Source organism: Telmatherina bonti (genome assembly GCF_933228915.1).
Source record: "Telmatherina bonti genome assembly, chromosome: 20".
Lineage (NCBI taxonomy): Eukaryota > Metazoa > Chordata > Actinopteri > Atheriniformes > Telmatherinidae > Telmatherina > Telmatherina bonti.
The window spans coordinates 12933613-12956112 of NC_136618.1; the positions used below are offsets into that span (position 1 = coordinate 12933613).

At 40.0% G+C, this 22500-nt stretch overlaps 1 protein-coding gene across 4 annotated transcripts in view; it reads left to right on the plus strand.

The window, feature by feature from the left end:
• ctnnd2a (catenin (cadherin-associated protein), delta 2a) overlaps positions 1–22500 on the plus strand; it is a gene marked incomplete at both ends in the record, with an annotated part of 230044 nt that overhangs the window by 146150 nt on the left and 61394 nt on the right. For all 4 annotated transcript variants that reach the window (XM_079259472.1, XM_079259473.1, XM_079259474.1 and 1 more), the window contains 2 exons: positions 4194–4326; positions 12806–13019. In XM_079259472.1, coding sequence (XP_079115598.1) covers positions 4194–4326; positions 12806–13019 — 347 coding nt within the window. The remainder of the gene's footprint in view (positions 1–4193; positions 4327–12805; positions 13020–22500) is intronic.

The following is a 22500-nucleotide window of genomic DNA, read 5'->3' on the forward strand; positions in this document are numbered from 1 at the left end:
TAATGTCCTCTGCAAGCTGCGTGTTTTGCATCAAACCCCAATAACCCCACAACAGTTTTCTCTGTCCCAGTTACGTCACTCCACCTTTTCTCTCCATCCACCCCCCTGCAGCATTTGCTTTTTTTTCCTCCTCTCTGTAAGACTTCTCTCCTGCCCCACCCAGTATTTCCACTCATGCATTGTGAGATGCCTAACGCCTCCACACACCTCAAGAAACTGCAAACTATCTAACCAGGAACTTCTGCCTTTGTCTGCAACAACGGCTCTTTATTTATTCTCAAACTCACTGATGCATTTGTATCCTGAAGATAAAACTACCACATTAAAAAAAAAAAAGCAAAAGAAGGTGCACAAAATGATCAAGTTAACATAAATATTGTGCTATATAAGCAGCGGTACATGGTGCTACAGATGCCTCTGAAGCTGCTTAGGTATTTAGTGTAGCTGGCACTGCCTCCTTGATCAGTTTTCCCCTTTACAGGCTGTTTGCATCCTGCTGTTTCACATCACTGGCATGTCGCCTGGCGGTTCATCTACCAGGGCTACAGCTCTCATTAGTACCTGTGCTGACATGACTGGCATCTCATCTGAGGGTTGTTTTCCTCTTTCCTCCATTCCTTCGTTATTTTCCTTCCCCTGTCAGCTTCCTTTTGCCTGTTGAATCCTTGAATGCTCCGTTTCTCACATCAGCTCCCCTTCCTCATTCTCCTTCTGTGTTCACAGTCCCCCCCCCCCCGCTCCCTCTCTTTCCCTTCTGCTCCCCTGCTCTCCCTCTGTCTCTATCCCTACCAGGGGTTTTTAATTAATGGCGAGCCGCGATGCTTATCTTATCAACAGATCACTCTGCTTTCTATTAACTACACTGACAGAGTTGGAAGGCTGCAGGGGATGGATTACACACACGCATATTTTCAGACACACATGCACTAGTCATGCACGTGATGAAATTCATGCATGTACTTAAGTGTAGAAATGGTTGCAATTATTAGTATGAGTACACACTTGATAACACACCCAGTAACAGGTACTAACAGACACAGAGGCAATTGTGTCCATATAAACAGCCATCATGATCCTATCTTAATCTTGCCACACACACCCTACACACACATAAACAAACTGCCCTGATGGTATCTGACTGTGTGATTTAAGGAACACTCTTTGAGGGTCTCTCCTCCTAAATCCCTTGAATGCCTTGGGAATCCCTCCCTCTCCCAGTCTCTATGCTACCTCCCTCCTTCAGTCCTGCTTTCTGCCTGAATGAACACTTATCATTCGGCAGATAAAGAGCCGTCCACGCTGGAGCTTGCTTTATCTTTGAGAGCCATGTTTACTCCCTGTGAATGTGCCGCTTTTCACAGATGTTAGACCGCCCTCGCTTGATCCGACAGAGATGAGAAGCCCAGTGTTGGGGCTTGATTTTTCCACCGCAAAAAGCATTGGATGCACACACATACACACCCATCCACTACCCCATCAATTTTCCCTCCCCAGGCGGGTCACTTGTCCCATATTTGCCACATTTTCATGTTTGGGTTGAATGAGTTTGGAGGCAAAATAAATCATGATAGCTTGATGGGGGATTACAGCGAGCTGCTTTTTGCCGCAGAACTGTAACCACGAAGGCAGAAACAACAAAATCAATCCTCTAATACCGCAATCAATGGGAGCCGCAAAGTTTTCAACATTTTTCATCAGATCACTTTGAAAGTTGACAGTTTTTCTTTTCTTTCTTTTAAAAGCACGGAGAAAGCGAAAGAGAGGAGCAGAGGAAAAAATGTTGAGAAAATATTCATTTTCAGCAACGCACACTCAGCCACGCGGTCAACACTTTCTGACACACTCATAATTTCCTCATTTGGGAAACCGTAGCAAAACAATTATCAGCATGGAATAATACAATAAAGGAGACCATTTCCTGGGTATTACCAGGGGCCAAAACATTTATTTCACTTTGTACACTGTGTTCATAGAAGTGTAAACTTCCAGTGCTTGAAAGAATGGATCATAACTCACACTGCTCGCTCTGCAGATGGCATGCTGGCAGTAAATTTACTCTGCTGTCGTTGAAACAGTCTTTCATCTCACCCAAACTAGCATGAACCGAAGTCCTCTCTAGTTTCATTTACTCGCATCATGTAGTTACCACATCAGCTTTGCATCTGTGAGTTTACAAGTTCAGTTAAGCTGCTGGCTTTCAGCTTGTTGTCCAACATGGGAATCATATGTTCATGTTTTTCTGACACTTTTTTAAGCTTTTTTTTTTTTTTTTTTAACTTGTTTGCAAAGCCCTCGTGTTCTTTGTCATTTTAACCATTTCTGTTAGGATTGCAGCAGGAAGGTGTACCCTTCTCTGCATAGATGTGACACAGATTATTGTTGTTTGATGCTTTTGACTTAAACAGAAAACTACTTTTAGCAGACCCCCCCCTTTGCTCTTGCCACTTCTGTTTTTGATGGGGGTGGAAAATGGATGCTGAGATGTCCTGCTGGTTGGTTATGTACAAGACACCTTTTGTGGGAGGCAGAAAATTGAGAGCTGTGAGACAGACAGGTGCTGGAACTACCACAGCTGTCTCCTCCAAGTTTAAAGACTCAATGGTGTGCTTTTTTTGAGCTCCTTTGTAACGGGGGTGGCCGGGGCATGTTAAAATAAAATAAAGAAAATAAAAAACAGGTAAAAGAGGGTCCTCCCGGCCACCTTGGTTCTTTTAAAAATCAGGGGGAGCAGAGTCAACCACACGAAGTCCCAATAAAAACAAATTTAATAAAAACAAGATAAAATAATAAAAAGGTTAAAAAGTTAAAATAATAAAATCCCAATTCTCGAAAATGTCTTCTAAAATGTCCTTTAAAACGTCCTTCAAAATGGCCACTGTGCAGCTTGGGGTGGCCCTCCTCTCTGCAGCGACGGATCCCGTCTTCTCAGCCTTCCTTCGGCGATGTCACGTCCAGGACCCGCAGAGAGGAGCATACACGGCAGTCTGCACGCTTAAGAGGGGAACCCTCCTACCTGGCCCCGCAGCCAGCCTCTCCCTCTGGACCCTAAACTAAGCCATTTTTACTCACGCTTGGTCCTGGGCCAGGAGCATCCGTAGGGCCAGGACTGAGTAGCTGTGCCTTAGGGTCCAGACCGGCCGCTGCACTTCAGGCTCCGCCTTGCCACCAACAAGCCGCGGTGGGACCAGTCGTCACGGCCCCTCAGCAGTCACATCGTCGCCATCATCTTCCATTTTCCAGGAGCTCCGTCCCCTTCCTTGTCCTGCTCCTCTCCTGCTTCTCTTCTGTTTCTCCTTCTCTCTCTCTGTCTGTCTTATGCCACACCTGTTGCTCTTTTAAAGTGTCTGCCCAGCCATTCACAGGCGTTCCCACTTAACAATTAGTTGTTATAACAGGCCTCCAGGGGGGTTAGTGGCACAGCAACAAGTTAAAAACACATGCAATAAAACTATTTCAATTTAAAAACCACACTTTGACCCCGTCACATGACCTCTAATGCTGAATTGTTACATCATTTAAGGTCAATTCCTGATGCTTGTACCAGTTTTTCCCCAAAAAAAGCAATGTGAGAGATTGAGAATTGCACATACGTAGAAGAGAATTACTTCAAGTCATTGCCTTTGGCAGTGATTAACTCTGAATTTGGTAGGATCACACCCTTATTTTTAGTTTGGTAAAATGCCCTGTGTTGTAGTTCATCTGAGGAAGTCTTTACCTTGTTTTAAGACCTTCTAAAATCTTGAAAGGGAGCGTACCTTCATTTTCACATGACTTCATCTGGAAGTGTTCATGGATGCCACCTGCATTCTTTTCTGGGCTCGTCTTTATCTCTTTCATTTTCTGAGCCTGTGATTGATGAAAATAAGTATGTTTTGGCAAATTGGGCATTCAGTAAGTTGTTTGCAGAATGTCTGCCCCACTGTGTGCTTAGTTTGTTGAACCGTGTTCCTGAAGAGGGGTTTTCATGCGGCTAAAACATGAATTTTCTTTTACTTAGTCATGTTTTATCTATCTGCCTTTCTCTGTGCATTTCCGTCACCATGGATCTGATTGGTTGACTCTCTTTAGCTTGTGGGATGTTGGGTAGAGAGTCTGTGATTTATTGGACTTAGGTAACCTCCTGTGTTTCAGATAGATGCTTTGTTAGCGTGTTGAAGGAATCAAAGTGCTTTTGTCTGTCTGTTTGTCTGCAGAGAGTTTGGGTGGAGAGATCCGGAGCTGCCAGAGGTGATCCAGATGTTACAGCACCAGTTCCCATCAGTGCAATCCAATGCTGCAGCCTACCTCCAGCATCTCTGCTTCGGAGACAACAAGATCAAAGCTGAGGTTTGTTAGTCTGTATGCTATATTTGTATTTGAGTATTTGATTAAAACCAGCTCTGCAGAGATGGGAGCAACCATCTCTGCATCCGCATCACAGATGATAAAAGCCACTGAAATGCTTGTATGAGGAGCCCAGCGAATACTGTCTGACGTAACTAACCGAGGGAGAGATTTTGAGAAACAGGATAAGAAGTAACCAGTTTTGCACTGATGTTCTGCTTGATAAAGCTTGCAGCAGTCTTCATGTTGAAACTGCCTGTTCTAATATGCTGTATCTTCGAAGCCACTTCGAAGTTAGCGAAGTTCTATTAGTCCCGAAGCAGCGAGTTTGTCTCTCAAAAGCAATTTTGCTGTTAAGCCCCTTTGAAACACTTGAATAAACTCTTTAATAAAGCTGGTAGTACTCTAAAACAATGACAGTGGTATGTGCAGGTGCATTCAGGCTCAGACTTGGAGATCCCCGTATCTCTTTTCTCCTCTCTTCTCACATTACCTGAGAATCAATTTACTAGCACAGAGCATTGACTTTTTTTTGGTCCATGTGAAATTAATTTCAGATGAGACAGTCAATAGCTGCTTCTGCTATTCTATTTACAAACGACGCCTCACAGCTTAAATGTCAGTTCACACACACACGCACACAAATAAATTCACGCTTGGGATGAACGTATGTTTAATGATGCATGTACTTAAATTGACATTAAATTAAATAAGAACTATTTTCACAATGCAATACCATATGTAAATATAGAGACATTTCTAAATTCCATACCCTTCCACACAGATATGCATATACAAATACAAAACACTGTCACACTGCTTTCAATGAATCACATTTAATTTCACTCCCACTCCCTCATCCATCCTCCTTTGAAAAATACACAAGTGTTTGTTTCCTATTTTAGGGGTTTAATTACAGCTTGAATGGAGGTGTTCAACAAAAGAAAGAAAAAAAAAAAAAAAACATCTGCCCATTGACGATGGATGCTCCTGCCTGCCCTCATGATGCTGTCTTATTGTCTAACTCACTATTTTAATCAAAAGAGCTCTCATTCAGCCAAAACAACATACGCTATGGTGGCACATGATACTACAAATGTTTAGCTGTATTGATTCAGATGTGTTTTCATTAATAGTAGTAAGAAAGGAAGTGCTCTTTTCTTTTTTCTATTATTATTATTATTATTATTATTATTATAAATTAATTAAATAAATAAATAAATCATTTTATTGAGGGAGGTTGATGTTTACATTACCCTTGCAGTTTTGAGTAATGGCATCTTCCCTGCTTCTTCTTTTGAAGTGTTTTTCTTTTGATCGTCTCAGAGCTTGAGTGAGATTCTGCTGGAGATGCACCATATGTTAATTTCCTTACATGTTGGGCCACATGTTGGAACACATCGAAATGCACTTTTATGATTCTTTTTCTTTTATTTTTTTTTATTTTCTTGACATGTGGCAGCATTCATTAAATTTCAGACATAAAGATAAAAAATAGATGAAAATAAATATTTCACAGCTTTAGAAGAGTGTAATGTATGCTGATATACGAAGAACATTTCTTTAACAAGCAGAATGCTATGAAGAAGGCCCAAATGAACCTCCTACATAACTATCTTGGCTCGTTCTCAAACTTATATCCAAGCTTCTCAATAGATGAAGTCTGTATGGATTTTTTATTCCATTACAAAGACTTCAAAATACACTGATGAGTGATACTGAAGTCTGTCTTTGCTATCAGCAGGCAGCAAAAAGATGAATTAGTCATTAGAGCTGAAGATGAAGGCCTGCAAATGTCTGTTGAGTAGCGACACTTTAAAGTAGTTTTGCACACAGTGTTCTGAATTACCCGCTTTATGATGATTTATATGAGGAAATTAAACTTGACTTATTTTCGCAATTATTCAGTTCTTTCCTCTCCTCATATACAAGAATACAGCAGTAAACACAGCAGCTGGGGTCCTTGCTGGTCATTTTACTTTGAAACACACATGCAATAATTGTCAAGATTAGAAAATGCACGGCTTGTTATGTATAGAACCGAACATGGTATAAGAATGTTTTTTTTTTGTTTTTTTTTTGCACAATCTCAGGGTCGTCCATCCAGCAAACGCCTGAGAAGCTTCTATCAGCTGAAAGCAGCTTATTACATCACACATTTCTTTCACAAAAGTCCTCAAAATGTTTCCACTGCAGTTCCCGTTGCATGTCCATAAGAACCTTAATTCTATAAGCACATGTATGATACGTTTGATCATTTATGAGGGTTTAGCTTATTATCAATATCATTGTGTATTTTGCCAATGCACACTTGCCATCATTGCTTCCAGTTTGACACCTGTCCATTTCCACACAGTTTCTATAAACTGCCTCTCCATTGTCTTTTTGCTTTGCCACAATCGCTGTCACCATTATACGGAAGCGTAGAGCTGTCATCCTCATAAAAAAAAAAAGTTTGGGCCTTATTACATTATAACGTGATAATTTTATTGTAAAAACGTGAAACGTATCACGTTATAACGTGAAAAGTTTATTGTAAAAACGTGAAACATATCATGTATCTGACAACGTGAACTTAATTTTCGACTTTAGATGAGGAAATTGTGTGCGGGGTGGATAGGAGATCACAAATGGCTCATTTACAAGACTTGATAGAGTTTTTCTTCATACTTGGGTTGAGACATTGTGAAAATATGGTGCTTTGGAACACTTTCGATCCATTATAATAAATATGCGTAGTTTAGGGACAGTTTTAAAAGGCATGGGTCTGTACAGACGGAAAAATGAGTCCAATCCCCATGACGTGGCATCATTTCTGAATGAAAATTGAGCGGCACGAGAATCGCTATGAATGCAAACATCATCGGTGCATCCAAGTGCCATCTATCCATCCCTCTTCTACCGCTTATCAGGGGTCTGATCGCGGGGGCAGCAGCATAACCAGGGAAGCCCCCCTCCCCAGCCACATTTGCCAACTCTGCGGGGGGTCCCAAGGCGCTCCCGGGCCAGCTGAGAGATGTAATCCCTCCAGCGTTCAAGTGGTTATACGTTTTTACAAAAAAACATATCACGTTTTAACGTGATACGTTTCACGTTTTTACAATAAAACTATCATGTTATAACGTAATAAGGCCCAAACTTTTTTTTTTTTTTTTTTTTTATGAGGATGACAGCCCTACGCTTCCGTACCATTACAATGTTTTGTTCTTATGTACGAGGCTATCACTGACTCTATCCTTGCTCTCTCTTCATAAACTATGAATTAAATTCAGGATTTATTTTAACTAACTTTGGTAGATAATGCTAAACTGGAAAGTTTTCATTTGATAATAGAATAATATAAGTCTGACTATAAAGTGTAATGGAATCATATGTCTGTCAGTGTCTTCCTCAGTTTTTTTTTTTTTTCCATTTTTACAAAATGGAAAAAGTAGTGGTGTAGTAGTAGTGGTTGTGTAATTTTATGGTGATAAATATTACTTCAGATGTTGTCATATTTTGTATTTTGGGGCTCAGTGTGGTAATTAAGTAGAGTAAGCATGAAAAAGTAATTATCTAATCATGGATGGGATGAGCTGAAAATAAACTATAGCAAACATTGCTATGATGAAATTACAAGTTTCCTTTAAAATTACTCTAAAATGTAGTATCAAGTAAATATCAAAATTAGAATTGTCTTCATTTGTAAATAAAGTATTTTTCATTTCAAGTTTCACTTGAGAATTTAATTAAACTATTAAGGACCATTCAGTTTAACATAACCAATATGTAAACATTCTTCGAATTCAACTGTTACTTAATGTGTCACGAAGAAAGGAATGGGAATCTTTTTTCCTGTTTAGTTAATTTTCCATCCAACAAAGGACTGCCTCTGGTGTAGCTCTTCAGAGCTGTGAATTTTCCTTTTGAGAAATCTGAGACTTAGCTGTGTCCCTACTTGAGAACATGATTAGGTAGCCATAGGTTAATGCTTTATCCAGCCAGTTTTAGAATACCCAAGAGGAAATGATAGCCAAAGGCCAAAAACCCAATTAGCTGTTAGTTGAAAAGCTGTAAAATGCAGTTAGCCCCAGAGTGTTAGGAAAAATTAAAGTTGATGCCACTGTGGATGTGAGACTGTGTGAGTACAGAGCTGGTCAGAATAGCATCCTGGAGTGTTCTTATTTTTTCCCTCTTCTTTCCAGCTATTTTTCTGGTTCTTTGTGACTGTAGTTACCAATTCATTTCCCTGAGGACCCCCCTCAACTATCAAAAACCTGTGGAACCCCTCCCCTCCTCTGTTGAACCCATGTTTGGTTTTTATTCTTCCATTCACTGCTTTTCACCATGTGATGCTTTCTGGCTGACCTGTTTCTTTAATAAAAGCAAAACCAAAGTAATCATCAACAGATGGCCTTACTTTTATCCTTTATTTTCCAAAGTACTGACCAATCTTCTGCACTGTGGCATTTCTCAAACGAATCTCTCACTAATTAAATGGTGCAAAGTTAATATTTCCAGTCTCCCAAGTCACTGGTTCTATGTGAATAAAACACTGCATTAATAAAAGAAACATAAATGAATACACCATAACTCATTTAAATCACGCCAGCTTCAAACAGTCTAAGCCTCTCGAACCACCTGTACTCAGAGACCCCCACAGGCAATCCAGGGACCCCTGGAAACACTGCTTCAAAAAATGAGTACAAACTGCCCCATGCCATAAATTCAGATTATTTCATAAAATGTCTAAAGTTGACCAAAAATGTTATATAAGAAACAGCTGTGATACAGTAAAGCAAAAGTTATAATTGCAGTCTTTATACTGGATATGATTACTTAGTCCCTTCACAAAAAGTCATGTCCTGGTCATGTTAGGATTTTATCAATCCTTTTGATTCACTTTGTCAATGATTTCCTCCATGTACATCAACATTAGAGTGAAATTTATCCTGGGATTTTCCCCGTGACCTTTGCCATGGAGTCCTACTGGGTTCTGAGAATAAAACAAGGTGTCAGCTGGAAATATTTTTGTTAAAGTTGGTGAGAAATTCCACTCAAAATACAGATGAAAACCAAAACTCACTAAAACAAGAAGACAGTTTGATGGCACAATCCTCTAAACTGATTGAAAATCTAAGAAATGCAGAAAAGTTTGATATATTTAAGACTTTTCTTTAATGGAATACATATGTATGTGTCAAGTCTCTTACTTAAAGGCTTCTCCATGGAAAATAAAAAATAAATCTTGTATTGTTGAACATAGTTGAGTGTTCACCTTTCCAGTAAGAATTTTTTTTCTTTTCTTTTCTTTTTCCTAGCAGTAAGAATTTTTTGGTTTTGGTTTTTTTTTCTCTTTTTCTCCCATCTCACATAGTTTCCAAAGTTCAACAAGAGTTCACAGTTGTTAACAAAATCTTAACAGACCTCATACACATCTTAAAATCTTTGGACATTGGCTGACATTTCAGACTTGCTTGGGGAAAAATAACTTTGTATTGTCTGGTACGATGCTGGTTGGGGCTCAGACTTTGCTGTCTTTTCTGATTTTCTCCTCCTGAAAGTGTTTACATTTGTAAGATATCTGAACTCTTGATACCATTGAACCATTCAAAGCTTAACTTAAACATATTTGGTGATTAACTTGTAATTGCTGGGGTTGTTATTTCTGTGAGAGAAGCATTTTTAATGCTCGCGTCCTCAGCACCAAAAAGAGAATAAACTGCAAACAGTCACTTCTAAAGCAGTATTTTGGTAGTATGGAATACCCAAAACATTAAAAGGTGAAACACATGTTTTCTCTGTCTTCCCACATGCTAGCAGTTATCCATCTCCAGTGTGCCACTAATATGTGTTGATATTCCATACGTGGTGGCTTGTTAACCTTCACATGCCACAATCCCAGGTGTCGCATGTGTATCTTGTTGGCACATTTTATGCCAGCAGCCCCTCTGATTTTCACAATCCCAGCTGTCAGCGCTGCTAACTGTTACCAGGCAATTCTGTCGCTATGGGTTACCAATAGCTGTGGCCACTGCCGAACAGCAGGATACAAAGATAAATCAATCCCCACTTCTTATCTTCTTTACATGGAGCAGAGGAAAGGCACAGAGTTATTGGCAAGCCTTTTAGGTCGGCGGTATGAAGTAATGGCGCTGTGGTTTTCTTGAAATAGCAGATTAACTGTGACACAAACATTAAGATGAAGAGGTGCAGAGATCAGTACATGGGAGGGGATGAGAAGTGAAAGGAGGAGGGGAGGAGGAGCTGAAGTGAAGGGTGGAGGGCAAATGATGGACAGCGAGTCAGGTTTAGAAAAATTGTGTGGCAATCCAAAAAGTTACTCTATTTACTGCATTTCTTAATCCATTTAAATTAAACAGATAAGCAGTCATATTGCTTGATAAACGCCTGCTGTGTCATGAAACACTTTCATCCCGTCCCTGCACTCATGGCTTTTCAGCACTTTGTTGATCCGAACGTTTTCCTTTTGCAATCATTCTCCCTGCATCTTCTTCATGCTTCATTTAAGTATTCACAATAAATCAAATTTACTTTCCAATTGCAATAGACTGTAAAAATTGTTGTCATGCCTGAATTGATTCCACGGACCATCAAACAATCAGTGGCTGAGATATTAAAAAAGAAGGAATCCATTTCAACCAGACGACTTGTGTATAAAAGTTTATAAATCTGAAGAATCTGAAGTTTATTTTCTAGGCTCTGATTAACACACGGACTGTAAACACATTTTCTCAGTTGCTCTGGGAATGATGAACAAATTATTGTCCACAACGTAAAAGTATATGCTGAGGTAGTGGGGGGGAGGGGGGCACTGAAAAGGACATGCAGTGCAGTGTTTTGGAGATAAGAGTCAGCAGTAGTTGCAAAGATGAGCCAGATGGGGTTGGACATCCAACCCTGCCAAATTTTGATTGGATTGACCCTAACCCTAACTCTAACCCTAACCCCACGTCCATTTGACATCCAACCATGCCCATTGGACGTCCAACCCTGCTCGTTATCCAATCCCGCCCCATTCTTCAGGCTGCAGCCGGGGGTTATCCGGTTGATTTAATATGTGAGGCAGATCACACAACAAGCAGCAGATCATCTCTGACGTCACTCCTTTTATAGTGCATTATTGCCATTGTCAGTTTGTCGGCATGGTCAAGTTTGGTAGTCTTTTGTTGTTACAAGAAGTACAGTGGAATGAGTCTGATAATGCAATGAACTGTGCAAAACTTTGGTGTTTCCTGGCTACCTGTTGCAATCCTCCAGAGATATTAAAGTGGAGATGTGAAAGCTCTTTCTCATGCTCTCTTTGTGTTCCATGCACTAGTTGCTCTATCCATGTTTCTCCTGCTCCCCTGGTGATCACAGCAGCCTGTTTCTGGTGATTAGTACTGCACCCCTGTCAGCTGAACCAAACACAGGCTGATTTAAGCTATCTGGCTCCCCAAGGCTGATGAAGATCCCTGCAGTGGAAAAGAGATCTGGGAGAGTTTAAACGCCAGCATAGGGAGACGCCAGTATGTGAAGCACCATGGGGGGAGACATTATGTGTAATGCCAGATTGCCTTCATTGTTATCCCTGCAGTGCTAACAGTATTAGTTCATCCTCAAACAGAATCAGGACACAATCATATATTGACACCAATTACCTTGTTTATTGAGCATGTATGTGTCTTTGTGTATATCAGGCAAATACTGTACATAAGTACAACAAAAAGGCTGATCAGAGACATGCAATTCAGAAAATAGGCAGTGGACCTGCCTTTCAGTCACAAGTCTACATTTTCTTCTATTTATTGTAAGACTTCAGTCTTTCCTAACTAGCGATATTTACCCTATTTTGTGTTTCAGATACATTCAGGCAGAAGTTTTAGTGCTTTATATCATTCACTCATCTGGCAGACTGGCTCAGACTCCACCTTCTTGAGCTCCAGCTGGCTATAGCCCTTGTGCTGTACCTCAGCTTTACCATGGCAACACGGGCACCAGTTTCCCACCTGCTGGAGACTGTGGTGTGATTGACCCGCTAAGAGGGACTCCTGCCACTGGCTATAGTTCAGACGGGTGGAGCTGAAGTCAGTGTTCAGGATTAAAGACTCACTTGTTAGGATTTTGTGGCTTGTACAGCAACAGGCTAGCTAACATGCAGGTAGAAAAAACATGCCAAAGGTTTAGTTAGTTACATGATAAGTTGTGACTCAGCTTTTCAGATAAAATGGTTTTATTGCATATAACGTATATGTCAGACAACACAGCTGAAACCATGCAAAACATTAACACCCTTCAAATCATTGTGTTTACTGTCATGCCAGCTTCATAATTTCTATAATGTAATGATTTCTATTTTTGGCAGCAACACAGGAACTGCCAGCAGCTCATTTGTAGTTTAAAAAGCTGAGTCAGCAAAAATTCTTTTTTTTTTTTTTGCAAACCCAGCCATTAGCTTTGTCATGCTATGTTTAATTGACTCATTCTCTTTGCTTTTCAGATCCGGAGACAAGGAGGCATCCAGCTGCTGGTTGATCTGCTGGACCACAGGATGAGTGAAGTTCATCGTAGCGCCTGTGGGGCTCTGAGAAACCTGGTTTACGGCAAGGCCAATGATGAAAACAAGGTGACCCTGAAGAACTGTGGCGGGATTCCTGCCTTGGTCCGTCTGCTGAGGAAGACTGGAGATGTAGAAATCAGAGAGCTGGTCACAGGTAAAATGTTTATTATAAATGCAGTATTTTCTCCAGCATAACTTCTGGCCTGAGGAGAGAATGTGATATTTGTGTGGTATGTATGTGTGTGGCTTATCTCTAGTCTGCTCAGTAGCTTACTTCAAGGGGGATTATGGCCCTCTGGTACCTGCATGAAGTGCTCAATAATAATGTTTTTACTGCACTACAGACCGAATTACACTTTTGTGTGTTTTATTGTGATACAGTAAGTGGCTCTCCAAAACATCAGCTCCACTTTTCCTTAAATAAAAAAAGTAATGTTCTTCCTAAGTTTGCATAATTGTGCACATAACACGTGTGGTGTATATCACAACCTGACAGTCTTTTCTTACAAGGTGCTGGAGGCTGTTTTTGACAGAAACATGGTGTTGAGTGGGGGAATAACCTGAAATTACATGTTTGGCCAGCTTTAGTACAACAGCTTCACCTCTTCACTTTTTTTTTTTTTTTTTTTCTTAAATGTTTTCCCTGAAATATTTTTTTCTGATACTGATTCAGTTTACTAGCTATGTTATTTTCAAAACAGAATTTTGGAGTTAAAAGTGACATAAACATCAATATAATCTGATTTTCCTCCTGAAGCATGCTCTCTAAATCTGTGCCTAAATATGCACACACAGTGTCACCAAGCTTTTTGTCATTTCCTGGTTTTACATTTTTTTTGCATTCGGTTTAGGATAGTGTGTCCTTGCGTGTCATTTGAATTGTCTGAATCTACATTTTAAAAAGAAATTAATTTGCCGTCAAGGTATGCTGTTTCAATGGAAAACAGATTATTGAGTTGTATGGATGGAGTTGTAGATGTTTTATTTTTAAGAACTCAGTTATATCCTTTAGTTCAGTGAAAAACAAAAACGCTCCACAAACTGTACGAAACAGAAATGTTAGGAATTTACCTTTTTATTCTCACACCAACTTTTAATAATCCATTTAGAGGATGTATTTGCACATGCGAAAAAATCTGACAACCTTTGTGTCAGCCCTGTGATCTCTGCAACCTTACTTTATTAGGAAGGGTAACCTGGCTTTGTTACAAATCCAGATTTTTGCATAGACGTAAATAAACACAATGCATCGTCGTGATGTTTGGCCTCGGCTGTCTGTTTTCATTGTAGCTGTTTGAACTGAGTGACTTTACTTCTCATGCAATTTGTACACTCAACCAATAGAATTTTCTTTTCATACGTTTTCTATTCATTAAAAAATAATTCCCAAGGCTGTTAAGCTCTTTCAGCTGCTAAACAAGATACCATTCCATCTTGTCTCCATTAAACAGTCAATCAGTTGTCCAGGAGACACTTAACCGTGGCTTCCCGCGAGAATGCAGCGAAGCCAGCAAAGATGAACATGTTTGATTTCTCAATAGAATTTATTCTCTTTCGTCCTTTTCTGTTTCTTTTTCCTTCTGAAAGTTTAATTACACAGTAAAGTTAATTTCTTTTTGTTTCCCCCTATTATTTATTATTTCCCTTAAACCTAATGTGATAGCCATTAAAAGTAATGGCTATCCAACATGGTCCAGCCATACACACTGTATCGCAGCACTCACAATGCACCCACCCACACGCCACAAACTTGCACACATTCAAACACAAATATGTCTGGAGCAAAAGATGCAGATACATTTAAACACCCACTGATGCATACACTGATGAACTCAGATCATTTTGATCCCCAAATCGTCCGATCACTTAAATATGCATTTATTTATGTCTTCCAATCCTTCTTTCAGCTAACAAGTGTTTCATAGAAGTAGGAAATGCTAACACAGCACTGCATCCTTCTCTGCAACAACAGAATTGCTTTCTTTCACAAATGTGGAATAAGTGGAACAGAATAGATCTCTAAAAGGAAAAACTGTGGAAATAAAAAAAATGAGACTATTAGGACGGCAAAAGCATGAATGAGGAAAGTTTCTCATAATGTTTCTGTGTTTGTACCAGCCTTGTTTCTCCTTTTTGCCCGCTTTTATAGCACTCCGTGTCCCAGTGATATATAAGAGATATGTGTTGCTCCAGGAGCACAGAAAGATAAAATGCCTTGAAAGATTCAAACACACACGTCAAATAAAGTAAATGGACACCTTTACAGGTAATGCTCAGATAAATTCAGCAGGATATGGTTCTTTCTCTTTGGTCTGACTTTACTCTTTGAAGGGATGGAAAAAGCAAAGTTTTTTCCCCAAAATCTTTTTACAAAGTGGAAATGCTCAACATCACTAAAGCATTGTTCTAAAAAACTGAACATATGATTGATTAAAAACTTATAGCAAAATCATCACATAGTAAAAATAATATTCATTCATTCATTCATTATTCTTACTGCTTAGTCAAATTCAGGGTCACAGGGAAGCTGGAGCCTATCCCAGCAGTCTTTGAGTGAAAGGCAGGGTACACCCTGGACAGCTCGCCAGTCCATTGCAAGAAAACAAGTTATTTTTTGTTTTGTTAACCTCTTTTTTTTTTTTACCTTTTTCCAGTGTTCCCCAAAGTGATGTCTTTGACTGCTACTTTCTCTGCTGAACTTTTGCCTCAGCCATAGAGACAAACACAGTGTTGTTTCCAGTAATTCGTCATACAACAACAGGAGGTGCTGCACTGGCTCAGCCCCCAGTCAAGTCTGGTCACAGTGTGTGTTGAGGATCACAACGTAGACAGGTTTGGGTTTAAAGACGCAGTTTGAGGCCTGAAGGTCACTGGTTTGCCTGATTGTGAGGGAAATCTAGGATAGGGTCAATGCTGTCCAGTTCCATTCTACGTTGGGGTTGAGGTGCCCTTACAAAAGGCCCCCATCCCACCCCTGTTGCTCCCTGGGTGCTGTAACTACAACTTCCCATGGCTCTGGGTGCCTTCACCTTCTATTTTGTGCCTAAATTGCCGAGTGCCTGTGATGTGCTCAGATGGGTTAAATGCAGAGGTCATGTTTCGTTGCTTTCAAAAGCATGTTGGAAAATCGAAATGGACGTGTTCTATTTTTACTGATGCAAAAGCATTAATGCAGAGAAATGTTTGTTTTCTGTCAGCTATTCAGTTTACTAATTCCTATAATCTCCCCCTATGTCCACTCTATACTACACTATTACTTTCCACTGGGATTAATAGTTTTTGCATTTCATTCAACAATGTTTAGCCCTTAAGCGAAGTTTTAAATAAAATATGTAAAAAAAATATAAAGAAGGGGAAGCAGAATAGAGACCAGACACAAGTAGATGAAGAGCACAGTTGGGAGTGGGAGCGTATGTGTATTGTGGTTTGTAAGCAAATTAACAAGGGAGTTAAATGCACCGCAAGTCTTATTTTGTGCACTGACTTTATTATAAATAGTCATCTCGAGTAAATAGACACAAACTGTGAAATTTGATCTTCCCTTCTCCCTTTTCCTTTGTCCTTATCTGTCTGGCTCTCCCCTGCTCTGGGCAGGATGAATCAGTCTCATGCCCGAGTCTGCTCCGATGTCTTTTTTTTTTTTTCTGGTGCCTGAATTCCACATCTTAAATGCTTCCATGCCAGCACAACCATATTTTAAAGTCTGCTTTCATTTGCTATGTGGAACACCCCGCTGTTATTGCAATTCACAGCTCAAAACGGTCGCATAATTAGTCACTAATACCATATTTAGGTTTTAAGTACTTTCTGTTGCAGATGGAGAAAAGAAGTACTGTAATTTGATAAAGTCATGCTTTATGCTGCACCCAGCTGCTTAAAGGAAATATGTCTAATTTGTTGAAGTGCCACAACAACAAAGCTGACATACTCTCATAAGGTGGGTTAATGGCATTTTACCATTGTGATTTGCACACCTTTTCCGACTCAAAAGCGGTGAGGGGCGGAGGCAGGGGATTGGGTACTTTTGCAATGTTGCAGCAGAAAAATGTGGGATCTACTGCTCTGCCCAATCATCAGAGCAAATTCTCTGGGTTATTGGGAACTTTACAACAAGCTGTTGGATCCATTTGATTTGAATCAGGTGCGTTGGAGCAGAGAAGTAACAGAATCTTACAGGATTGTGGCCTTCAAGGACCAAAGCTCGACCCCCATGCTCTAAGATGTTCTTTGGGACAATGACACATGCCAAGGTGACTTATACAGACATGGACATAAAATGCAGGACTCTTATAAGTGCTTGTACTTGAATTAAACATATCAGCATTGTCATGATTGCACCAAAGGTGTTGCAAAGAGACTTTTTCCCTCATCATAATATTTGTTTTCCCCTAAGAATCTGCAACAAGGTTGGTGTTTTTTTTTTCTTTTAGTGATTGGTAAAAAAAAAAAGAAAAAACCTTCTGAACAATTTGCCATTTCACCTTGTCTGTTTTGAAGTTTAAATTTAGACTAGCTTTATTGGCTTCTCAGGTCTCAGTTTTAAATAGATAGCATGAAGCCAAGGCTTCCGGGCCTGTCAGTCAAAGTCTGGCTGATGACTTTGAGAGGCTTTGAGTGTCAGTATGAGATGCTATCCTCACTCATGGACTCACCGTGATGCAATGGAGCATAGCAGCAGTTGCTGCAGTTGTATGCTCTGAAATGTTTCTTTGTGCAGAGGAGCACAAAGAAAATATATATATATATATATATATATATATATATATATGTATATATATATATATATATATGTATATATGTAATATAATAATATATTGGACTTAACACATTAATTGTGTCTCATTCATAACAGAAAAATTGATGTGTTAAAAAAAACAAATGCATGTAATCACAAAACATTTGTCAGTGCACATTGTCCTGATCCAGCAATGAAACTTATGCAGACAGTAGCATTTTGGCGCTATGTTTAGCAATTTTTCCAGACCTTTACAGTGACTCTATTTAAAGAACATATACATTCCTGCCAAAAAAGAATGCCTTCCTCTGATACGGGTAGTTCAGGACAGCTGTAATAAATCTAGTAACAGAAACCACAAGACATCAAAATGCTAAAACACCATAACTTCAGCACATGAAGAACATTTGCAAGCAGATCCATTTGTTTCTAATGTGAGCTGAAATGTATTTACAGTAGTGAAACAGTTCCTTGATACTATGGAGATTTTGACATTTTTTCCAGACAGATGCAGCATAAATGTTCTTTTTTCCCCTCTTGAGTTTAATGTTTATGATATTGAGAAGAGATAATGGAGCAATTTTGAAGCAAACATAATAAGTTATAGTATTTTTAATGTTATTCCTCTGTCAATAAATGGAACCGGTATGTGGACTGTTTGTGTAGCACTTTTCCAGTCATGTTGACCATTCAAAGGGCTTGAATGCTGCATGTCACATTCACACATTCATACATACACACACACTTTCATTCCATGGGGCAACATGGGGGTGCATGTCTTGACCAGGAATACTTAGACATGTAGGCAGGGAAACCTGGAATTGATCCACCGATCTACCAGTTGGTAAACGACTGCTCTTCCTCACTGCAGCCGCCCCAGAAAAAGTGGGAAGCCACCTGGGAATAAGTTTCTAAATAAAGATCTGAGTCTAACTAGAGCATGGGGTGCTCAAGTCCGGTCTTCAAGATCTTCTGTCCTTCAACATTTATATTCAACCATTTTCCAACACACCTGAATCAAATGAATGGCTCCAGTTCTCTGCAGAGCTTAAATGGCATACAGATGAGGCCATTCGAATTCAGACCTTTGATTCAGGTGTGCTGGAGAAGTGGTGGATCGAAAAGTTGCAGCATGGTAGATGTCAATGTCAGAGCCCCACGATAGACAATGTCTGCAACAAATTACTCATATGAACAGCATCACTGTTATCCAACACAACATAAAAGTAGCAAGACTTTTTTTTTTTTTTTTTTTTTTTGCTTTTTGCTTTAGAAGGAAATTTACAAAAAAGTACAAATTGTTGAATGTTGGGTTAAGATTCAGGATCAAATTCCAGGTTACACATTAGTATATGTCACTACACCGTTCCGCCGGCATTTCAACCGCTTTACAGTCACCGGCCCGGTGCAAATAAGAGAAGTCTGGCCATCAACTGCAGAGGAGGGTAAGGGCCTACCTGTGGTTCGAAAGCGCTGTCATGGCGGGTGCCTCTCCGGACAGTCTGTTCTCGGAATCCCCACCCGGTAAAGGATCCAACCTAGCTGACTCCAGCTCGCTCTGGCGGCAGACCTCGGCCCATTTTGTAATCAGTTCATTTATTTTGGACAGAAAAAAAAACTAACAAAAATCCACACAAAGTTTCAGAGGGAGTCTCCTGCGTCCACACCGCCTCTCACACCAGAACGGCATTTATCATTCTGATTGCCAATCCCACCTGGCCCCACCCACCACAGCATGACAGCCAAACTCGCCAAGGCGGTGCCGTTATACAAGATAGAATAACATAATAGTCTCAGACATAAAGGAGGTGCAAGTTTGATATTGTTAGTAAGTTTGTATGTATTAGGTATGTTATATCTGTACAAATAGTCACACTTCCTGTCTTTCATAAAAATATATATATATATAAAGTAGTGAGTATCTATTGAGTATCTTTTTTTAGGGAGGAAAATCATCTGTTAAGACGGACAAATGGCCATGCTCCGATGAATGGTGGCATCCTGCACATGTATGTGGACCACATTTTCACTATGGGGAGCCTCTGTAGGACTACAGCCTCCATTACTGGTGGCAACAGTCGTCATGTCGACAGATTTCTCACCAACTTGTTGCCGAAATAAAACATGTAAGATCCTGAGGTTAAGTCAGCAATTGGTAACCTTCTGTCACCTAAAATTTTCTACAAAATTACTCTTCTTTTTTTCCCCCATTCACAGGTTTTTGTAGCCACATTGCTTCTGTAATTCATCCTCTCTGGCCTTACTCATCACCAGGTTCTGACCCGACGGCTAACTAATTCACACTGAGCTGCAAAGATGAAGGCTGTTTAATAAAACATCACCACTTGAGGCCTAAGAGGTCTCACTCTCCCTTTACAAGTCGCACTCTCATTTATTCATGAATTCATGCAATCATCTCCTCTTTTACCCCAAACCACCCAGCTCCTAGAAAACTGCTGGTCAGGCTCCTGAAGAGAACTACTCAGAGGAGGGGGAAAGGAAAAGATGAAGACAAAAGGAAAGAGCAGGAAAACATACACACACACACACACACGGAGGCTTCAGTATGATGTCATTGTCTTTTGGCCACCAGATTCGAAACCCTTAAGGACACTGGGCTTAGCGGAGCATTACAGATATATGTTTCTAGAGCAGACAAGTGTGAGTGTGGGTGTGTAGGCATGTGTCAGCCCAGAGTGTGTCAAATATTGGACAGTGGCAGACGCGTTGTCCTTGCCCCTAAAACAAAAAAAAAAAAAAGCAAAGAAACTGAGCAATCTTTTTCTTTCTTTTCTATTTATTAGTCTTTAAAAAAAAAAGAAACATAACAAATGTTTATGTTAATATTTTCCGGCCAGCTCAGGTACAAAAAGCAAGCTTCAAGCCTTTTAGCTGACTGCCTGCCGCAGACAGGTGCTTGTTGGCTCATCAGAGGCAGCGCAGTTTTAACGTGATTGCAATCATACGCCGACAGCAAGCAGCACTCGACGAACAGGAAAGCAACAGAGAAGTCGAGGATGGACGGAGAAGGATGAAAGCACTGAGGTTTATGAGTGAAGTGTTTTGCCAAGTCAGTGTGGATGTGTGTGTTAGTTTGTGCTGTGCCTTTGTTAAAAAAGAGTGTGTGGTTTTAGTAAGACGAGAGGGAGAGAGAGAGCGAGAGAGAGAGAGAGAGAGAGAGACACTTTGTGAAACAACAGGCTGATTAGATAAAGGCAAATGTTGCCACATTCAGTACAAGTACTTGATTGCTGCCAAACAGTAGACAAGGTCACTGAGTTATTATCACCCTCCTCTTCTTGTCCTCTCAAGCTGTCTATCTCTCTCACACACACACACATACATTGCCATTCACTTTCAGTCTCTTGATCAAGCTTTTATCTTTTTCAGTTCAATTCCTCACACTCACATTTTCATCTCACTCCTTTCTTGCAGGTTTTTTTTCCGCACAAAAGCATCATTTTATTTTTATTGAGGTAATTAATATTGGGATTTAATGCTCGTCTCGCTGTACATTTCTTTTTCTCTTCAATCAAGAGTAAAAATCATCGCATTGGGGTGAAAGGAAAGAGGGAACAAAAGGATCTGAGTATTTAGTATTCTGAACATTCAGTTCGCGATTGAAGCACCTTTGGTAGCAATGAGTCATAAGTCTTCTTGAGAATGATCTGACAGGCTTCGCACAGCTTTTTTTTTTTTGTCGTCTCGCTCTTGTTTTCTGGGCAGAAATCATCAAATTTGGATGAGAAGTGTCAGAGCACAAATGTTCCCCTCTCCACCTGCGCTTTGCAGAGTTTGGGTTTGCTCTCTGACTGGGTGGGTCGGCGCCTCTCTTGTGTTTTCCTGGCAGTTTTCTTTTGGTTGTTGTCTCGTTGAAATGCATGCCTTCACCGAGGTCCGAGCACTCGGAGGAAAGGTGTTTCCATTCAGATTGCTCTGTTTTCCTGCATCCACCTCCCCTCTACCTTGACTTTTCTCACTGCTCCTGTCACGGAAAATTGTCTCCACTTACTCACTGGAGCAGCCAAATTTCCATTTTAGGATGATTCATGGCTCATGCTTTGGTATTTTTGTACTCTGACTTGCACTATCAACTGTGATGTAGACAGGTGTGTGAATTCAGTTGGATACAGATGGCCCACATTCAGGTGGTAGAAGCATCTGAAGGACCACTTGTAAAAGTAGGATACACCAGAGCTCAGCTGTAATTTACATATCAAGGTGTTTGGAGAGTTATTTAAACATGTTTTCAAATCTTTTTTTTTTCATTTATACAAAAAAATCCGTAGAAATCTGTAGAAAATCCGATTATTATAGAAAAAAAGGAATTAATGCTACTTAGGAAACTCTGTGGACAAAGTTCTTTCTACTATCTCTGGGAGTTATTTGTCCTCTCCTTTTTGTTTTTCTTGGCCTGATTTTTCTTCTTATTCCTTTGTCTTAAATCATCATTATGACTGACACCGGCACAATAACAGTGTAAGGCGTCACATCTGGCATTGCTTTCGGCATCGGAAAAACTGGCTGCTAGTCAACAGCCCAAGCCTCCAAAGCAATTTTTCAGAGAATTGAAATTTAATTCATATCCATTACTGACTCTGTCTCCGCTGACCCTTTTTACCATATCCATCGTTTTAGCAAAAATGACTCTCCTTTTGGACCTTATATATTCCTAACATACTTTGATCAGACTCATTAGAGTGCAGGGTTCAGGGTTTTATCGTGTTGCTTTGTGCTGTTTGACTCTGTCGCTCCCTCAACACAGCGAGGTCAGAGATTTAGCTGCAGATGAGCCTCCAGAGACCTTTTTAATGTTTTGCATTCCACAAACATTTAGTTTCACTTTAGATTCAGTTTGACAAAACCTGGAAATACATTGGATTAATAAACTGCTGAACAA